General features: G+C 39.8%; 1 protein-coding gene across 10 annotated transcripts in view; it reads left to right on the top strand.

The window, feature by feature from the left end:
• Window positions 1-249: 249 nt before the first annotated feature.
• ATP13A3 (ATPase 13A3) overlaps window positions 250-20,477 on the top strand; it is a 66,501-nt gene continuing 46,273 nt past the window's right edge. For 2 of the 10 annotated variants that reach the window (XM_068953943.1, XM_068953951.1), the window contains exons 1-3: window positions 284-400; window positions 759-1,116; window positions 1,973-2,026. In XM_068953943.1, the coding sequence (XP_068810044.1) occupies window positions 1,989-2,026 (38 nt within the window). In that variant the 5' untranslated portion in view covers window positions 284-400; window positions 759-1,116; window positions 1,973-1,988. Of the gene's footprint in view, window positions 401-661; window positions 1,117-1,217; window positions 1,237-1,972; window positions 2,027-8,478; window positions 8,550-8,644; window positions 8,688-20,477 lie in introns of those variants that run through there. The other 8 variants (XM_068953944.1, XM_068953948.1, XM_068953947.1 and 5 more) reach the window with 8 other exon arrangements.

Here is a 20,477-nt window from a genome sequence, read left to right on the forward strand (position 1 = left end):
CCGGCCCAAGCCCCGCCCCCAACCCCTTCCCCAGGGCGGGGCCCGCCCCGGCCCCGCCCCGGCCCCGCCCCTCCCGCGGCCCCGCCCCGCCCCGGGGCTGGCGCCGCGCCACCGCCCGCTCTTCCGGCGCGTGACGAGGTGGGGCGTGCCGCGGTGGCGTCACTTCCGCTCCCCTCCCTGCCCCGCCCAGCGCGGCCGGCGCGTGGAGCCGGTTGGCGGCGGTTCTGGTGGCGGCTCACGAGGCAGCCGCGGCGCGGCGCGGCGCGGCGCGCGGGGCGGGGGCGGGGTGGGGCGGGCGGGGGAGAGCCGGTCCCGCTCCCGGTCCCGCGCCCACCCCGGCGACATGGGGCTCAGCTGAGGGCGCCGGTGAGTGGGGCCGCGGCGCCGCGCGGCCGGGCAGGTGAGGGGTCCGCGGGCTGCGCCGGGCCGGGCCGGGCCTCCCGCCCGCGGCGGCGCCGCCGTCGTGCCCGGGCCGCGGGGGGAGGGGGCCTTGCGGGGGGCCGGCGCGTTGGGGCCGCGGCCGTTGGCGGCTGCGGGCGCTCGGCCGGGCCGGGGCGGTCGAGGGGAGGCGGGCGCGAAGCCGCCGGGCCCCCCCCCCCGCCCTTCCCCCCTGCGCCCGTGCCGCCGTGGCCCTGCTTGGCGCCGCGCCCCTCGGGCGGAGGCGGCGGGGCTGCTCGTGGGTCTGCCCCGCGGTCGTGGGCGGCCGCGTGGGCAGCAGCCTAGTCGCGCCTCTCCCGCCCGCTCTCTTCTGCTTTCAGTTCTGCCTGCTGGTTCCTGGCTCTCAGGCGTTGCGATTACATCCGTAGACAGAGCGTTTTGCTCTTTGGGCACGCTTACACCTATTTTGTGCTGTCTGGGTCCGTTGAAATTGTTGATATTTGCGCAGCAGAGAGCAACTTCCCCAGCAAAGTTCAAGAAGCGGACTCGACGCCTCTCGTCTGGTTTTGAGCAGGGCAGTGCCAGTGTGCTACACTGCTCTTGACAAAGGTTATACAGTATTTTTCTGTCAGCTCAGCTGTGGAGATGGTGACCTCGGGCTGCAAAAACCTCTGACATCACTGCCTCATGCTAAAGAGGATGCCTGTCTATGCTTGTGAAGTGTGAAACACCTACTAGGTGAATTAAACCGTGAGAAATGAAACAGAATTGGTTAGGTGGTTTTAAAAACAACTGCCTCATTCAGTCAAGTCTTCCATATTCCAGAAAATACTAGAGACTTGCCTTGCTAGAATACAGGTAGTTAACAGGTTTACATTCACCTGCCTGTTAAATGCTTAGCATGGCTTGCTGGCCCGTGGTCAGATTTCTAATTTTTAATGATCAATCAGTCATATTACTGTCCTCTTTAGGCTACTTTTCCACAGTCATGTCCACAGCTGAAATAGGGTTTTTTGCCTTTGAAATTAAGAACAGAGTCTTGGTTCTTTAAAGAATATCTCCTTACTTCTATTTAAATACAGCAGCATTTCGTTGCAATACTTAAGATGAAGAGAAAAAACTTGAAGACCTGCAGTGTTGGCGAGAAAAGCTCGCTCTGGCCAATACTGTGCTTGCTTGCTGGCCATTGAGCTGTATTTACCTGCAGGTGTTGTGGCTGGATGATTGCTTTCAGTCCTGCTGGAGCAGTTCAAGAAGCTATTGTCTCACTCAGCTGAGATAGTGTAGCCTCCAGCTATAGGAGGTGGTTAATGTCTAAGCTGTTCTAACGTGATCACAGGTAGTTGTCGGGCCATACTGCCTCTTTTCTCTTAAAGTGATTGCTGAGAGTTTTGATCTAGTGTTAGAATTCTTTAAAATATTTTTTTTGCTGTATTAATTTACTTGTGGAATATACCACTTGAACAGTATGGTATATTCCTAGCTAGTGCAATTAAAGTTTTAAGTTTCACTTAATCTGTTCATTCCTCTGATTGCATATATGTATATATGTATGTATGTCTATTTATCTATATCTCTATTTTTTTTATTGTAGGTGACTCAGCCATTATATGTATGAGATTTGTCCACACACTGGCTCTTCAGACAGGTTAGCTATACTTTTCTATGATCAGTTCCGTTATACCTGAAAACTCTGAAATTGAATTTTATAAGACATTGTGTTATCTACTGCAGAAGACTGAATTACTTCTACCTGTAGAGGAAACAGCTGGACATGCTTACTTTCTTTTGGCATTGTTTAAGTATGCTCTATGATATAAATCAGACCCTCCTAAACTTAATGTCCATGTAGCAGTGTCACTGGTGACAGCAGCAGGTCTTAGTTGCATACGCGCTGAGGGAAGAGTTGATTTGTCTTGGTTTGTGTCACAACAGTAAGGGCTACATACTGCTGTTATTTTTAAAGTGCTTTTTCTTGTTGGCTAATTACAAATAGCCAACTTTATGTACAAATTACAACTTTACAAAGTCTAGTGGAGATGTACTGGAGATTTAAACTCTGAACTCTTAACAGAGATTTAAACTCTGGACTGTATAATTCAGTTGGAGACTTATTGATGCTGGTTTAAATCGCCTTTCCTGACTCGTGGGAAACATTGTTAGGATGGCTTGTTGAATTTGAAAATATGTTGTGTATTATCAGTGTGGGCACTTGTGACGAAGAACACTAACTTTTAACAGCATGGATTATTCCAATGTAAGAGTCTAAATCAGCTAGTGAAAAACGGTGTGATAAAAGTACTCATCTTTTAAAGTGCTTCAGAAAATGAGCAAGCATTCCAGTTACAGATGGGATGCTGAGGTGAGGTGCAGAATGTAAGTGGTTCAGAAGGCTCTATGTAAAGCGCAGGGTAGGATGAAGGTGTTTTCCCAAGCTATTGTTCATGCTGGTGGTGCTGCTGAAAGTGAGTCTCTTGCTCTGGCCATGTTTTCTGCCTCCATGCTATGGCACCTTAAGTGTTCTGTGACTGTGCAGCCTAAACGCAAGGCAGAAGGACTTAGCCTGTCACAGATAACTCACAGTCTAAGTCATGTCACCGAAAGTCATGTCACCGAAATCAGTCCCTGTAGAAGCTGTACCTTTCTCTTAAGGTTTTCAGATCAAATAACTGGGCTAACTTATGACTGCTTAGCCTGGAGTGACATGGTGGTCTGATTTGGTTTGGCTGTGAAATATACAGATTGTAAATTGCATGTAGCCATCATCAATGTTGAGGGGTAGTAAACTGTGTGGGTTTTTTTTCTAGTCATTGGCTGAAGTTTCAGTTTTTGCTGTTTGATGCCTCCAGTGGAAGTCAGTTTCTGGCTTTCCAGTTGTACTTTCTTTTGTTTTCCTTCGATATATCTGATCTCTAGCTCATATTTCCAGTTCTCAGTTAAACCCTTCTATTTAGTTGTAGCTAGCTGTTAAATGTTTTTCCTTTTCAATATGTCTCCCCTTTTTGTCTAGTTTACTCTCTACTGAAGTAAAATCAGTTTGTAGGCTAGACTGTTCAAACAGAAATTTTTTATTGTACTTCTGTGCCTTGATATTACTAGTTATACCTTTTGACTTCATGTTGCTTGGATTCTTGAAGTCCTCTTGTTACCAAGGTAACTGACTATCTCAGTCTTTTAGAACAACTCTTCCCAACTTCTGTGTGCGTATAGAGAGTATTAGATTTGAATTTAGCATGATGAGCTGTGCTCTTCCCCTTCTAGTCCTTTTTTTTCCTCAGTTGTCGTTTCCTTCAGACTCTCTTGCTGAGGTTCTGGCTGCACATCTTCCATCATCTCTTTGTACCCTCCCCATCCAAGGTCCCATCAGGCAGTGGGATCTTGTTACCTTCCTTCTGATTTTGGCTAAAGCTGACCGTCTGTGCCGCCAGGAGGAGAAAGAAGCTTAATGAAGGGGATCCAGGCAACCTTGAGGACTGCATCTCCAACAGAGGCACTGGACAGCATCCACTGACTTCCTGAATACCTTCCAGAAGCAGTTATGCTGTTCCGGGTGCTCTGCTTGATGTCTTTCAGTGTCCTCTAGACTGATATTTGAGCCTATCATACTCTCTCACCCCTTCCCGTTTTTGTTTGTTTTGTTTTTGTGTCCTAAAATTAGTTTCTGTTCCTGTATTTCTTTTTCATTCAGCCCTTTTTCCCTCTAGGCAGGGCTTGATGACTTGATCAGGCGCCAATTCATCCCTAACCTAAAAGGAGAGGGACTAAAGGCCTTAGCTGCCTAGTCAGGCAGCGTGAGATGTCTGGCTAGAGGAGGGAAATGGGGAAGGAAGTTACTTCATGGTAGCTGAGTATGATTGAGAAACTTAGTGATTCAGTCCTCTTCTATTAGCATGCTCTCTGAGAGGCGTTGTGCGTCAGACGGATTATATTGCTGTTGTCATAACGAATTATTGAAAAGAAAAAAAAAAAAGAGTACAAACACCACTTCCTTGAGTCAAATAAGAAAAAATAATCTGAAGGCCGCAGGTCAGTATACTGTCTTCTATGTGGAGGATAAAACAGATGGTCAACAAGACCTGGACTTTCAATCATGTGGAGCTAAATTCCACTTGTTCTATAGGAAAGAAATGGCTTTTATTGTTAAAGCCAGGTCATAGAGTAAATCTGTACTGGAGAGAGTTGACATGGAAAAAGCCAGATTTTCATCAAGCGTCTTAATCATTGGCTCATTTTTTTTTTCTTTTTCTAGAAGCCTTCAGATGCTACTTCCTTTATTTTGGTCAAATATCAACAGTGGATTGCTTTGACTTAACGTCTGTCATGTTTGAGCCTGATTTGTATTTGGGGTGGAGGGAAGAGATTACGTTCCTTTATACATTGTGGGAGAAAGTTCTTCAGGTAATTTAAAATTCTAAGTTTCAGGATCTATAAAAAAAAAAAAAAAAGACTTCATTAGACTTTATTTCTTTTGAGCGTTCCTCAGTGCGTAGGCCACATCTGTGTAATGTGCAAGTACATACTCCTATATAAGTTTAGGCTCTTATCTTTCAAATGTCTTAGATTCACATACTCGTGTGAGTGGGTGGAGGCCTTAAAGCGTATGCTTTTGCGAGCAGGGCTTACCTGTCTCCACAGCAAGGTGTCTAGTACGGCCAATCCTGCTTTGGGCCTGTAGGCATGCTGTTGTGCAAATTAGTAGGCTTTGTGTTCTTTTAGTGGGGAAAAACAAACCAAACCAAAACAACATTTTGACCAAATCATAAAGCTGGTTGTCTCTAGCATAATAGTGTTTGTACAAAAACCAACATAGTTAAAAAATCCTAATTCCCCAATTAGACAATTTTAAAAATATTTGAAATAACAGTAATGCTAAAGTGTTTCCCTCTCACTGTTATACAGTGTGGTAAAAATAGCTTTCATTCATAAAAAGCTATTTCCTTTGTTAAATAATCTGCTTATCAGAGAACAAAAGTGCAGTTTATGGTAAACTGTAGTTGTATTATAGCCTCAACTCTGACACGTTTGTTCCTGGTTGAAATTAAACTGTGGTCTTTAGTCTTTTATAGCTGAAAGGCAACCTTAAATAACAAAGGATAGCTAGGCAATTCAGTAGTTGCTGCTCAGGAGTTATGAATGTGATGTAGCATAAAAATCCTATGTACTGTATCCTGCTGCTCTTTTTTTTTTTTTTTTTTTTTTTTTTAAATACGGAACTTAACTTCAGGGGTCACAAAGTCTAGCTGCATGTTCTTATAAATGGTGCAGTATCCTCCCACTTGTAATCTTACCAGTTTTAACAGAGCTATCTGCATTTTGAATTAATTGGTCCTGTATTTCTCCTTTTTAAAAGGAATTTAGCCCCTTTTCTGGTTCTGGCTTATTAGATCTGTAGCATTACATTGTTCATCTTTAAGCAGCTCTGTGGAAAAGGACCAGGTACTGGTACTTCTACAGGTACGAGTCCATTGTGTGTGGGTTTTTTTTTTTTTAATTTGAGATGTCATATCTTTTTTTAAGACCAAAAGACAATCCTTCAAAACCAAAATACCTAGTTCTATTTCTTTAGACCTTTATCAAGGTTTAGTGACGTGTTGCTGACTTTTTCAGTTAGAAGGCACATACAGCAACAGAAATAGACACTCCTGGATTTTATTGTAGCTAGTAGATAGAAACAATGTGCAGGAGGTCAAAATGAAAGGTGACAAATGACAGTGGCAATGAAATCAGTTTGTGATTTTCTACACCCTACAGGGTGTAGGAGATAGAACAGCGAAATAAAAAGAGTTTCAAGAAATGAAGTAGTAAAACTGACTTCATTTGAGCTTTTACTGACTTCCGATGCAAGAAAGAACATAGAGAAAGTGGAGATAAGTCAGATTATAAAGAATGTGTGTAAAGAACATATGAGAAAGGACAGTGAGAATCAGTAGGGGAAGATATTGGAAAGGTCAAAGTGCAAACTGGGGTGCAACTAGCAAGAGACAAAGCTATCAAGGTTCCCATAGAAAATGTGGCCTTTTATTCAGGGAAGAAAGTATGTATCTACAGAAGATGCAGCACATTTAAAGTGTTCAGTGTCCTTTTTTGCTTGTCTTCTGTGAAAGTTAGTCATGCAGGTGACTAATTTTATTAATACTTCTGATGAGGTAATATTTGCATTAGAAAGTACTTTGGTTGAACACTTCTGTGCAGTTGGTCCTGATAAGCTTCATTGTAAAATTCTTAAAGCAGCTCAGAGTGCTTAGAAGTTATCACTGGACTCAGGAGTACTAAAAGGGAAATTTTCAGTATTATAATGAAAGAGAGCTGAGGAAGGGGAGTTGGAAGTTTGACAGTTCTCTTAATCTGATCTGGTGGAAAAAGATAAATAAGCAAGTATTGTGTTTTCCAAGTACTTAGAAGATAACTGGGAGAAGAGTGGCAACATGAACTGATTTGTGAAAAACTAATTGCATCAGATAAGTCTAATATCTTTCTACTGCAGAGCAGTAGACTTTGTGGACAGGGCAGAAACAGTACAGGTCTTGCCCCTTGATTTTTTTAATAAAGCTTTCTGAGGACTGGCTTTAGTTGTCTTTAATGAAAGCATCAGTTGATTGGTTGATGTAATGTGCTTATTAAATTCTCAGGGACTGCGTGTTGGAGGACGTGATGAGAGTTCAAAATGATCTGAAAAATGGGATGAAATTCGGTAGGGACAAATGCAGAGTACTGTACCGAGGCACGAATTATCAGCTGTTCAAACGCAGGATGAGGAATAACTGCTTAGGTTCTAGAAAAAAGGACCTGGGGGTGTAGTGGATCACAAGTCGAACATGAGTCAGTGTCATGCTGTTTGTAGAAAAGGCAAATATCTCGCTGGGATATTTAAACGGGAGTACTGTCTGTGAGATGTAATGATTAAATCCTTTGGCTGTGGTTACTGTTGGTATACTCTCAAAGTACAAAAAGTATCTGTTTGGGGTGCCAGAATTCAAGAAGGATTTGGACCGCTTGGAAAGAGTTCAGAGAAACAAAATGGGAATGATCAGAGTTAGAGGAAACATAACTCCACAGAGATGGAGGAAAATTAGAGTTTGGCAAGAGATGAGAAGGTTGAGGGGAATGTAAGAGACTTCAAGTATTTAAAAGATTTGCAAGAGGGAATGCTGTTTTCCGTGGCCCTGATGGATAATTTGAAATAGAGTTAAGTTTCATCAAGGAAAACACAGATTATGCCTTAAAAACAGATACTTTCTCACAGTAAAAAGTAGTACTTTAGGAAGTCTTTTTATTGGTGGCCATCAAGACCAAGGTGGTGTGTTGAGAAAGACAAGTATAGTTGTTTTAGTTTGGAACAGACTAAACTCTCTAGTGATACTAATTTTAGACTGTGTTGGGCCGAGCAGGGGAAAAAAAGCACAGGATGTTTTTTTTTTTGTCCGCTGCTTGGTCATATTGTGTGAGTTCAGATCTTGCAGAGGTGCAGAAGGTTAGATTATGCTATGTATATTAGTTTGGGAAGATACTGCGTTCTGAATGTTACTCTCTCTCTGTCTCTCTCATTTTGCTCATTTTTGTGAATGAAGCATGTTATCTGGTGCTGTAGGAAGAGCCTAAAAACCTCAAAAGGGTAGAAGTTCTGTGCTATGGGGATGTATGTGGAGCTTTAATGTAGTAGAGGGTAGCTAAATTCTCAGTTGGTTTAGAAGTCTTAGTAGCTTCAGTTTAGCGCTTTAGACTCTAGCAGCTATGCTGATGCTTCTTATCCATTCTTAGAAAGGTCCACTTTGGGCTTTGAAGATCATTTATGAAAGATGCATACTTCAGTGTGTGAAATAGTACAAGGAGCCTGAGTGAGCAGAGCCAGATTTCAAACTGGAAAGTCCAACTGTCGATATAGTCCTGCTATTTTCAGTATAATTATTTTCATGTACTCTTAAAGCTGGTTTTGGAGTGGCTGTAGTAGATTGCATGACAAAACAAAGGAACCAACTATTCTTTCTATTTCAGTGATGGATTTATTAGAAGATAACTGGAGCAGATGAAAAACATTACTCTAATCCCATGTGTTTTTTCTATCATACCGTGCCTCCAGATCAATGAAGAAAAGTACCGTTGCCCTTGCGAACTCTGTCCTTCAGATCTGCAGCCGCAATTGGCAGCAATAGCAAGAGCTTATCTTCTGGAGGGTACGTTTAACATGGTAGTAGATAGCAGAAGCTGAAAGTTCAGTGATGTTGGTAAGGCTTGGCCTCTAATACAGACGTTGTATGGTATGTTGCAGTTACGTTGCATCAGCTGCCTGACTTTACCTTCACTCTGTAATAGTAAGTATTGAACTGTATATCTTTTGGATACAAGTGAATTTCCGGAGTCCTATTACTATTGAACAGTTGGAGTTTTTTTTTTTTCCAGCAGAGGGATAGGGTTTTTAACCTCTGTTTCTTGAACAGAAGAACTGTTCTTATAATAGAAGAGCAGTGGAGGAACCCTAACGTACCTAACATTTTCACAAAAGTTGTGAAGGTCAAAGGGGTTCTGTTGGCTTCAGCAGTCTTTGATTGAGGGCACTACTGTCTAAAACTGGTGCTTCTGTCACCATGGCAGTAGTCCGGTTCTGATGAGCTAGCTAAATGTTCTTTTCAGACCGACTGAATAATTCAAACAGCTATATAAAAGGGCTGTCAAATGGACAGTCTTGGCAAATATGTTCTTTGGATTAACCCTCCCTTCAGTTGGTTCATTTGCTGAAAAACACACAGAAAAGTAGGTACTGTTTCAAGAGAGGGTCTTGACGTTGCTTTTCTGCATCATAGACAAATTTAATTGCTAGAGCCTTAATACTGAGGCAATATTGAAGACCTGTGATGTGAAAAGAAGTAATGATTTTTGGCACCTATTTGGGCAGCCAGGCTTTAAATGTTAGCGGTGTATGGATGAAACACAGCTTCTGCCTATCTATAATTCTGTACAATTGTTCTACTACAGCAGTTATCTAGTGTTTGGGTAAGATCCACCCATGGATGAAGGGTGTGTGGCTGGAGCAGACACCAAAGTAATACCTTTGAGCAAACAAAAATGCGTTGAAAGTGCTATTGTTTAGTTGTCTTTGACTGAAGGTGTATTCAGGTCCCTGACTCTGTAAATTTCATTAGTTCATCTGCAAATTTTACTCTTCACTTGCAATATAAATCGTATTTTCTTATGATTGTATCCTTTAACAGTACTTTACTTGTACTTTATTAGCGAATGGCCAAAATGTGAAAATACACATAGTGCTTTACCACACAAATTGTATGCTCTTTGCGGGGAAGGTGCAATGAAAAATAACTTAGGGTTTTGTCTGCTCTATGGAGTCATTACTGTATAGCTTGTTAGTGTAGGTATCTCATTAGAGTTGTTCTCTGTCCCATCTCTTATCCAGCTACATCACTTCCAGAGAAAGAAGAGAGCTTTTATCAGTAGTGAAGTTATTAGCATAATTGCATTCTGAACATGGCTTATGAAGAATTTTTGTGCCCTAAGCTGATACAGGTATGCTGGTAGCGTTTGTGACACCAGTTCTTAGGCTGTAGTAGTTTCTGTAGTGATTATTGCTACAGTATAAGCTCTGAAGTGCTGTTACTTACTGTCAACTGCATTAGTAGAATGGATCATATGAGTACTTTTCTTATGTTTCAGTGCAAAGTAATTTGGATTTGCCTAGTCTGCAACTTGAACGTGGAACAATGGTATAGAGTGCTGCAGTTTATGCTGCTTGCTGCTATCCTCCGATTGCATAAATGGCTAGGAAGCAACAGTATCTTAAATACAAAATTGTCTGCCCGGCTGAAGTCCCAGTAACATTGTTGTAAAGTACTTGGTACCAAACACTGATAGGTGTAGCAGGAGAAATAACAAAGATCAGTCAGACAGTGATTGTGCTGATTGATTAATTCCTACCAGAAAGAGCTGTATGTATCAGGTTGAGAGTATGTTGGTGTATTCCTTGTGAAAATTTTTTCTATTGACTTGTTAAATTGCAGTTCAGCTTTGTAAATCTCACTTTCCTTGGGGACTATCATTCCCAATATTGTGGATAGTCAGATATAGCAAGGCAGCTGAGTTTGGTAAGTTAGTGTGGCGGTGTTTTGTTGTCTGCTCAGTATTTCACTACAGTCTCTCATCTTATGTTTGCTAGATACCTGAAGTGTGTTTTATATCTATGCTTTCCTCCATCAAGGAACCTCCTCATTCCTTGGGTGCTAATTTATTTTTTAGCTAGATTAATGTTTCTTCATTTCAAAAGTCTCATGGTGAATTCATTAAATATAGGCGTGCAAATGAGCTTGTAGGCATCCAAAATATCAGCCTAAAGGACAGGAAAAATACGCTAACTTGTGGATGATACCCTTCTCAATGTTCCGTTAAGGTAAGGTCATATTCGGTGCCTCAGTTTGAGTTTTTACCTTTTGGTTGTTTACTTCCATTTGAATGAGGTAGTTGCTCGTGGATTTCCTTTTTTATGTGCTTCGGCCAAGAAGAGGCCCGATCACATATTCATACCACGTGTTACAACACAATATAAGTTAGGTCTTTGTTAACTTCTTTAGTTCTACCTGCATGAAGTAAGGCTTTTTAAAGACTTTGCAAGGAGTTTCTGGGTTGGAATATTTGCAGGCAAGGTGTGAATGAAGTTGATGTCTGTCAGAAAGCTGTATGTGTGGATTTCTACTTTCTAACTGTATTAATCACAGTGGTTTGCTAGGTGTTGTGGATAAAGCTTACTCCGTCTGTAATCAGGTCATCTGCAAGAAGCATACACATCTGAGGAATTTGCAGAGCCTCTACAAGGGATGCAGTTTATGCCTAAGTATGATCTAGTTGAAGCTTTAAGGTGCGATGTCAGCTTTGAAAGAGCTGCCCCGCAGTGGCGGTTGCATAGACTCAGAGTGTCCCCTTCCTGCTCCTTTGTTTGGAAAGCTAGGCTAAAAAGCTGCTGCTTACTTCGTGGCTCTTTGAGATGCTTTCAGGTATATCACATGCTCTACTCTTGATCCCTTTACTGTGAGTCGCTAAGCGTCAGACTAGGGGTGGGAATTAGGATGCTGGATATCTCTTGTTTCTCTTCGGGAAACTGTGTGGGAGGATCTGGAATAGAATTGTAATTTTATACTATAAACCTGAAATCCAAGACCAGACTCATGCTCATCAGAAATGGCTGTGGGGACAGTCCTGGCGTTAACGTCTGATATTCTGGAGGATATTTCAGGAATCTAGCAATTGATGATGAGGAATTTAGTACCTATGGAATTACTAGTTTTGTTAATTCCTTGATGATTTATAGGAAGTCATTAAAATTTTTTAAATGATTTATCTTGGAAGTCATTTTTTTTGGTGTTCTTTTATGAAAATCTATTGGATATGTTAAATGGAGTATTTCTTGTAACACATATAATGGAATCTAACACACATCCTATGTGTGACTTTTTTTACATCAGCACTTAATACAACTAGCAAGTGCTTCTAGGAATGTGCAACTTCTCTTCAGTTTGCCTGTAATGACCAAGTATGCATGAGAGAAGATAGGCACTCTTATTTTTTCCAACATTGTTTCTTTAACCAATCTTAATTAGCTATTTGTGTAGTATATTTATGTTGTAATTTATGTGTAATATTAATGTGTTATTGACCATGTGCAAATTTTTACGACGTATGTGACATCCCTCATATCATAAGAAATAGAATAAAACTGTAAAAGGCGCTAAAAAGGAGACAAGGATGATCAACAGTGTGGAATGGCCTCTCTAAGACAATTACAGTTCATTTCTGCATGGAGAAGATAGGACTGAAGGGGGGATAAAATAGTTTATAAAAAAATCACAGATGGCAAGGAGAGGATAAATAGGGAATAACTTCCCTTTCAAATATGAGAAGTAGGAGGCTCTGGCTGAAGCTAGCAGGTGGAGCAAAATAAGCAAGAATTCTTCCCCATGAGCTGTGGAATTCTGTGTTGCAGGATGCTGGCATGCTTAAAATATTTTCAGAAAGTAATGAGAAAAATGTATTTAGGAGCATTAAATGAGAAAGTGTAGCATTTGGATCAAGAAGCTCTTGAATTTGCAAGTCACTGTAATCAGGGAGAATCCACGAGGAAGCATCTCTATACTAGTCTTCCCATGGGGGTTGATTGACTGCTGCTCTTCTAGATGCTGGGCTAAATGGACATTTGATCTGACCTTTCAGAGTTGTTCTTGTGTTGCTCTGTTAGCCTTCAGTTGGAGTTTTCATTCTGAGGTTACTTTTATCCAAAGGGTAGGGAGTAAAAGCTATTTATGCATTTCATTGTATGGAGAGAGTGGTGTCAGTCGTTATGGTGCTTTAAAAAGCTGGCCTCTGGTTTGACATACCGCTTCTGAGAAAGCGAGGCAGATGGGGGAAATCTGAGCTGAGCATCAAGACTAGAGGTATCTGAATATTTGAGTAGATGGTGGTGGTCTTGTTAGTGAGGTCCACGCTTGAGGAAGGAGTACTCCTTGATGCGTTTAACATACTAAATTACAACATTTCATTCTTGGTTTTAAGAAAAGTAACTTTACTCATTACTGCAGAAGACAGATACCGTTCTGTCTCATAGTACTGTTGTGAAGAAAGTTTATGTGGAGAGGAAGAAAATAATCTATCTAGAAATGGTGGTTCAAATGGCGAACATCAGTATTACTCCAAACGTGATTATGTTGAGGAGAATTTCTCCTTTTTGGTAAGTATGCTGGATAAAAGTTAAATATAAATGGAGTCGTAATAGAAAACTATTGCTTATTGAAAGCAGTAATTCTGCAGGTGATCTAAAGACCTCTACTGACTGTCAGAATCCATGCTGAGCAGATTGCAGTGGTTGAAGGGAGTTCAAGCCTCAGATTGTCGCAGAGCCTCTTTCCATTTTACAGATGCCTCCCGCTATGGATGCTATAGAAATCGTTCCCAAGGGATATACATAAGCACTGCAAAGTGTCATTTAGTCTGCGCTATCTAAAGGCATTGATGGAATGTATTCTAGTAGGCTGCTGTAAGTTAATTTAACTTCATTGGTTGTAGAAGCCCTTCTGTAAGGGATAATAATTTACTAAATAGCTAAAGCACTTCTGGATTTGTAGGACTAGTCTGAATGACCTGCATAGAATAGCTAAATGGGCATGGACCGTAGTTTAAATTAGACATGAAGGAGCTGGGCGTTAAACATTAGTCCTATATTCTGTTCTCTTCTTGTCTTTGTCCAGGTTATGCTCATGGAAGTAGTGTGTACTTTTCTCCTCTCTGTTTTCTCATCTTGCCTTATGGTAGTTTTGAGCGCATGTTAATCATTTTAAGGAGCTAAGCTGCCAGGTCACATAAATTCTTGTGCATAAGACAGTTGTCAGCTGCAGCAGTCTAATCTGTTAATGAAACTTATTTTTACATTATTTAATTATAGGTGTTTCAGTCATCATTAGAATTTAAACAAGACAAATATAAGCAGTCCTGCTTGACAAACACTTTAAATTTTGTTAAATTCTTTGATACAGCTTTTTAACTTTATTTAAATACTATATGATAAGGCTGAAAGTTAGGTTAAGTTCTTCACGTTCACGCGTAGGTTTTATATTGATTGGAGGGCTGATGTATGCACAAGAGGAGCTCTTCCCATCAAGCATTTCTGATCGAGCTAAAATGAATGTGATACGTACTTTGGGGTATGTATTAATTTATGATACCATATTTTTAAAATCGTAATTGAAATCAGCTATTAAAAACTCAGGTTTAAGTGCTGGGATTGAAGTATTTGCACTTGTATATCTTGACTTTGACAAAATTTTTAAAGGTAGGTGTAATTTGGTGCTGTTGGTACTCTGGAAGATGCAGTGTGTGTGCATTTAGCACTCATAGCTGAACTTTCAAAGGAATCTCTAAATTTTCCATCACTACTTTAGAAAAGAATGAACAAACACTGCTCTTTGGCCTGATTCAGAGTGCTCAGCCAAAAGCAGCAAAAAGCATTAAGTTATACTTGTGAAAGAAAATAAGCAAGCAATTTTGCACCTTTATAATGAATTTAGTTAGTTGTCTAGAATATGCTGTAGTCATAACTATATGCAAGCTGTATACGCTGTTGAAGAACCTTGGTTGAACTGTCTTTTAGAGGAAAGTTCATTTCTTGTAATTAACCTATTTTTGCTTGGTAAACTACCTGGAGGCCAAACAGAAATTTGATTCAAGTGTTCTTATGTTACCTTTACTTAAAAAAAAAATATATATATATATATATTTTCCAAGAATTTTAGAGGAAGTGGGGGGGAAAAAGTCCTTGCCTTCCTTTACTGAGCATCCATACTACAAAAGCAAATATATCCCAGGAAGTAGATACTCTACATCACACAATAAGGCGGCAGCCACACAGGAAAGGTTGGGCTCTTGGCACAGCCCCTGAGGGGAAATGCTTCCTTGAAAGGACACATTGTTGCTGGATCTGGGTCTTCGGACTCCCAATTCTCTGCTGTAGTACTTGCAGTTCTCTTGGTACTGGGAAGGGGCACCTTTGCCATCTCCATTATCTACCCATAATAGTCTTGGTTATTTAATCAGTATAGAAGGACTGAGTGAAGTTCATTCTCCATGGAAAACAAGGAGCTTCCTCCTCTTTTTGGATATCGTTTCAGTACTCGGCTATTAAAGACTAAAGCGGAGTTTAATGGCGCCATGCCTTACTAGAGGTATTTAAAACACTTCAGCTTTCTCTTCCAAGAATAAATAAAACGTTTCATTGTTCCTGTTGTCAAGGTCTGTGAATTCTAACCCAAATGTCTAGTCCAAAAGGTCTTCCAAAATAGGAAAGAAGCAATAAGCATGTAAAAATAAATGTATGCTTTATTGGGTTCCCAGGCAGTGGAACAGAGACCTCCTTTCCCTTATGACAGTCAGGTGAAGGGTCCAGAAATCTAAAAAGGAAACAAGGAAGGACTGTGAGTAACAGAAAACGCTGGCAGTTTTCACTTTTGGTGCTTGATTTATCCGTTGAAAACTTTTGTTAGTATAAATATCTGCTACTTGAAGTAAGATGAACGAGGTTGCAAGAAGGTTAGGTGAAAAAGTGCTCGACTAGTTGTTCTTGATATGACTGGCTGTTTTCCTGAATTCTCTTCTAACATAGCTTCAACTTGTGCTTAATTGCATTAGTAACACATTTTAGTGATTTGAAAGTGAAGATCTGAAGACCAGTTAGAAAGTGAGTTAGGAGTACAGTATTGGCTATAGAACATAGCTGTTATGACCAGTTACAATACTGAGTTTATTGTTAGACGTGGAATTATCTTTCCTTAATGTAGCACATATTTTACTATAAACATTGCAATTGCTATTGCAGTCTACAAAAAGTATACTTTACAAAGAATACACTCTACAAATGTAAATACAATTTTGGTTTGGTGATTGTTGGATACAATGGTCTTCCTTAAGCCTAAACACAGAAACAAAAGCCTGCATTATAAGAGAAAGCCTAAGATGGGAAGTGATAAAATAGGTATTGAGTGGAGGGCTTTGTTAAAATTTAGCTCGTGTACTTCTAAAATTTCCATGTATTCATTAAACTATTATGTCATTCTTATTGTTAGAGCTTGGTTAGTTGACTGAAGTGTTAAGCTTTGTTTGTAATACAAATTATAACCTTAACTGCCTTCAAAATATAGCTAGAAGATTTTTAGTTCTTCAGTAGTTCTTTCAGCTTGTATGTCCTATCCAGAGATTTAGTGTATGTTATGTGGCTAACTTTGTATTTAAGGGTGCAGCCACTGGCTTCTGGCACTCTAAATGGCAAAAACTTCCGTTCCTGTAAGGTGCATTTCTCCAGTTGAAGACATCTTTCAAGGAGAGTCTCTTTACTGTTTTAATCTGGTTTAGGATTGTGTATGTATATCTGTGTGTGTGTGTGTCGATATATATATTTATATAGAGATATCTCTCTGTGTGTGTGATATATATATATATGTGTATATATATAACTTTATATATATATACACATATATATGTGTGTATATATATATACACACACATATATTTTTTATAAAATAAAAAAGTTAACTAATACTGAAAGCTTTACAGATGATTTTAAAGTAACTCACTGAAGCTCATATAGGGTATGTTGAAGTGAAATAGGGTAATGTTGTTTTTGTGGTCATAAGTCCCATTTCCAAACATTATATCTGCAGAATTTCAGTTAAGATGTGTAATACATACAGAGTATAGGATCTCTGTTTCAGTTCTGACGTGGTCTTTGAGTAACACGCTTTTCTTAATGCATTTCAGGGCAGGCGAAGACAGTGTCTTGTGCATGGTGTCAGGCATGTCAGGTGGTGTGCGAACAGTCTGTAGCGCTCTGCAACAGCCCGGGTACATTGCTCAGGGTGTAGCATAATCCCACCTGCTGCAAGCAATGGCTGCTAGTAGTCCCAGAAAATAAGTGGAAGTTATCACTGGTGATGAGATATGAGTGGTGCACATGAGGTGTGAAAATGCATGGTTTGGGCACACCTGTGGTTGGTAGAAGTTCCTTGAAGACTCTGAGAAGCTATTAAAAATCTTTGCAAGCTGTTTCCTTTGGGGAGATACCCTGACTAACGAGAGTGAGGGATGGATGAATCCTGATAAGACTGTTTAGAGGCAAGATGTGAGAATGTAGGTTTCAGCAGGGCACTCATATATATCCCTTAAACTCAAGTGCTAGCATTTGTGATTGCAAGTAAGTTTAGAAATGGTCCTTTTTTTCTTTTTCAGTGGCTGCAGGTTCTTGCCAACCTTTTCAGAAGAAGCTAACAGAAAAATTTAAGAAATAGTACGTTATTTCTGAGTATAGTGAAATTGGACCTCTATGTAAAGAAAAAGGGCTGGAGAGTAAACTTGGGAAAATTGTCCAAGCCTCTGTGGGTTGAAGGTTTGGTTTTAGTTCTTGAAAGTTTGAAACATTTTATTTAAGTTTGCCTTTTTTGGGGTTGTTTATTTTAAACATGCAGTATATTATGTAATACAGTTTCAGAAGAGTGTGCTCCTAAACGTTTTGTCTGTGTATTCCCCCTGTCCTGTTCTGTACAGTCTTAGCTATTATATCCTTCACCGTTTATTTATTGGTATAGTGCATTTAAAATGATCGCAGTGTTACAGATTCAGCTCTTCAGGTATGGTATGTGGAACTCATTAGGATTTTTGCATAAGCAGGAGATGCAGGCTGATAAGACTCTTGCTTTTGTTTTTACTGCCTTATTTGTAAGTATACTTTTTCTAGAGTGTGGTCTCTTAAACTATACCGAATATAATTCTTTGCCCTGCTCTTTCGACATCATCAGGTCAAATATTATGCATGTGTTGAAAACAATGTATTGAGTGCAACCTTGCATGATCAGTGCTGCCAAATGTTAGTGTGGACTAAGCCTTCTCACTGTCAGGATAGTGATGGAAGTCTTGGATCGAGAAAGGATATATTTTTCTCTTCTACTGAGAAATATTTCTGTGATCAGTCTGGAAAGATTTCTTAATCTTTCTGGAATAATTTTTATTTAGTTCTGTCATAAATTCCAAGAAGTATTTTCATTAGTTTTAACTGCTAGTATCTGGATAAAAGGTACTTTGTTTTATAAGCATAGGACATATTCTGACATTCAGATTTTGAAGTACGCTTCGGTATTGAGAGCTTTTTGTGAATTATTGTCACTTAGTTTCCTCAAGCCAAGGGCTGTACGTAACTGGTTGACTTTGAAGCGTCCTTTGGGGCTGGGCCTGCGGGAAGAGCGCAGAACCCTCTGCCGAAGCACCATCTCCTGGAGCTGCAAGTGCTCTTGTGCAGCACCTGATGCTTCAGCCCTGCAGGGTAGTGTCAAAAAGTTGACTTCTGTGAAAGACTGGACAAATGTGCTGGTAATCTCTTGGTAAAATTTGCTGACGTTGTCTCCTGCTAATATTCAGATATAACCTATGCCGTGTTTTGTTTTTTCCTAACAATGTGATTGTATTCTTTCAAAATTTCTCGGATTACATCTTCCTAGCTTGTTACTGCTGTTCCAGTTTGAGTAGTTCTTCCTTTTTGAATTTCATAACTGCTAGTATGGCAGAGGTTAAGCATTAGCTGGTGTTTTGTATATTGCACGGAGCACTGAAAACCCTTACTGTAATGCAGGAAAAAATATTCTAAATGTGTGGAAAATCACAGTCTACTGGAACAAGAATAAAATCTGGAAATAAATATTGCCTTTGTAGGAACTGTTAGCTTTGAAGGTTGATTGCTTCTCGTGACAAAGGGTTGGAAGTATGACTCTAAAGTGCGGAGACTTAACTTCTGGGAGACTGAAATTTGGTTTTCTATTTTCAGAACAAAACAGGGTTTTTCTTTTTTTTTTTTTTTTTTTTTTGACAGCTAGTCAAGGGGCAGTTAAATAAAACGACTACTGTGTGATAGGCATATACAGCTAAGAATGACTGTTCAAGATATTTTTAATTTAGAAATCTGAAAGACTTGTGATAACATCAGACTATATAGAAACTTGCTGTTAATTTCCGAGGCTGTAAATTGACTCTTACTGAAGAGTATTTGTTGCTAATCGTTCTGGAAATTAATTTATAGTCTTTGACCTTTGTAAATAGGAAGCACACTAGATAACTGTCATCTGTTACTGTTCTTCTTTCCCCATCGTTTTCCATGTGTCTTGGATTCCAGAGAATATACATTTCAATAACCCTTAAAATGCTAGTGCCATAATGGAGCCCTTTGGACCCAAGAAAGCCGGACTGATAACTTACCAAAATATTAGATTATATTTCAGGAAAATGGTTCATGTCTGTGCTGTATCACAATCTTTTTCTAGACAGATCAGTCCTTTTCTTTCCCCTTAATCCTTTTGCTGTAAAAATTCAAGGTTCTCAGTTTATTTAATAGAAGTCATTATATAGGGAGCTGAGGAAGATTCCTGTATTTAAAATCTCTAAACCTATGCAGTCTTTAAATTTGGACTTTTTCCTGCATGTATCTCAATACATAACTTTATCTTTCATTTGGCCCTTTATCTTCCTACCAAAGCAGTGGCATTCATCCTGGTCTTGTACAGGAAAATAACTTTCATATATTTCTGCAGCATTCTAAGTAGCGACCACGTTTTGCTTTGTAGAACTCCATCGTTAAAAATCTTCTAATTTGGTGTATCTGATCACTTCATTACACTCGGTGATAAATTTTAAAATGTTTAGAATGAGAAATGTGTGCATTAACTGCTGCCTTTAGTGTTGACTTGCTCCTTACAATGAATTTTGTTGTACTGTCTCATAAAAGTACTGAGTGTGATGCTGCTGCAGTAAACCAGGGTGATGCTGGTTTGCTCAGAAGCATATATGCTTTTAGCTTTGCAGATAATATCAGGACTCGTGTGTAGACCTGAAACTATGTCTCTAGGATTCTTGTGAGCCATTTGTGGTTTGAATAGAATGAGCTGTACCAGCAGTCTGATGCCTGAGAGCATATTCTCTATACTAGTCCAATTACAGTATTGCAATTGTTCATACACACTGAAAAAAAAACATCCCAGGCAGTGCCAAATTTTCTTTGATATGTTAATCTTTTGATAACAGTTTGAAAAGCCCTTGGAGACTTTTTTTAGATTTCAGACAAAATAGTTCATTTGTCAGGACTTCCCTTGTAGATAGGGTCTCAGTTATTAAGAACTGCCTCACTAACTCATGATAACAAAAGCAAGTGCAGAGGACGGCTGCTGGACTGCTTGTTGGTAAGAGAAACTTTTAGTTACCTCGGTGTTTTTACAAATATCTGAAAACAATAAAATAGCAAATGTTTAAGATAAAGTTTGTAACTATATTTATTACTGTATTTTAAAAAGAAGAAGCTTGAGCAGACATGTGTAACACCTTGGTAGTTTTTACTTATACATGCATGGATTTTACTAAAGGCTTGAGCTGTCAAAGTTAAAACACTTTCATCCAAGAAAACGTGATAATTTAAATTACCTAGTTACTGCAGGACATTTCAGAAGCTCCTTCTTTTTTTAGCTGTAGTCTTTTCCAGACCTTGAAAAGTTTTTATTACCATTAGGAAATGCTAGTTAAACTGAATA

This window comes from Struthio camelus, chromosome 9 (assembly GCF_040807025.1).
Source record: "Struthio camelus isolate bStrCam1 chromosome 9, bStrCam1.hap1, whole genome shotgun sequence".
In the NCBI taxonomy this organism is placed as follows: Eukaryota; Metazoa; Chordata; class Aves; order Struthioniformes; family Struthionidae; genus Struthio; species Struthio camelus.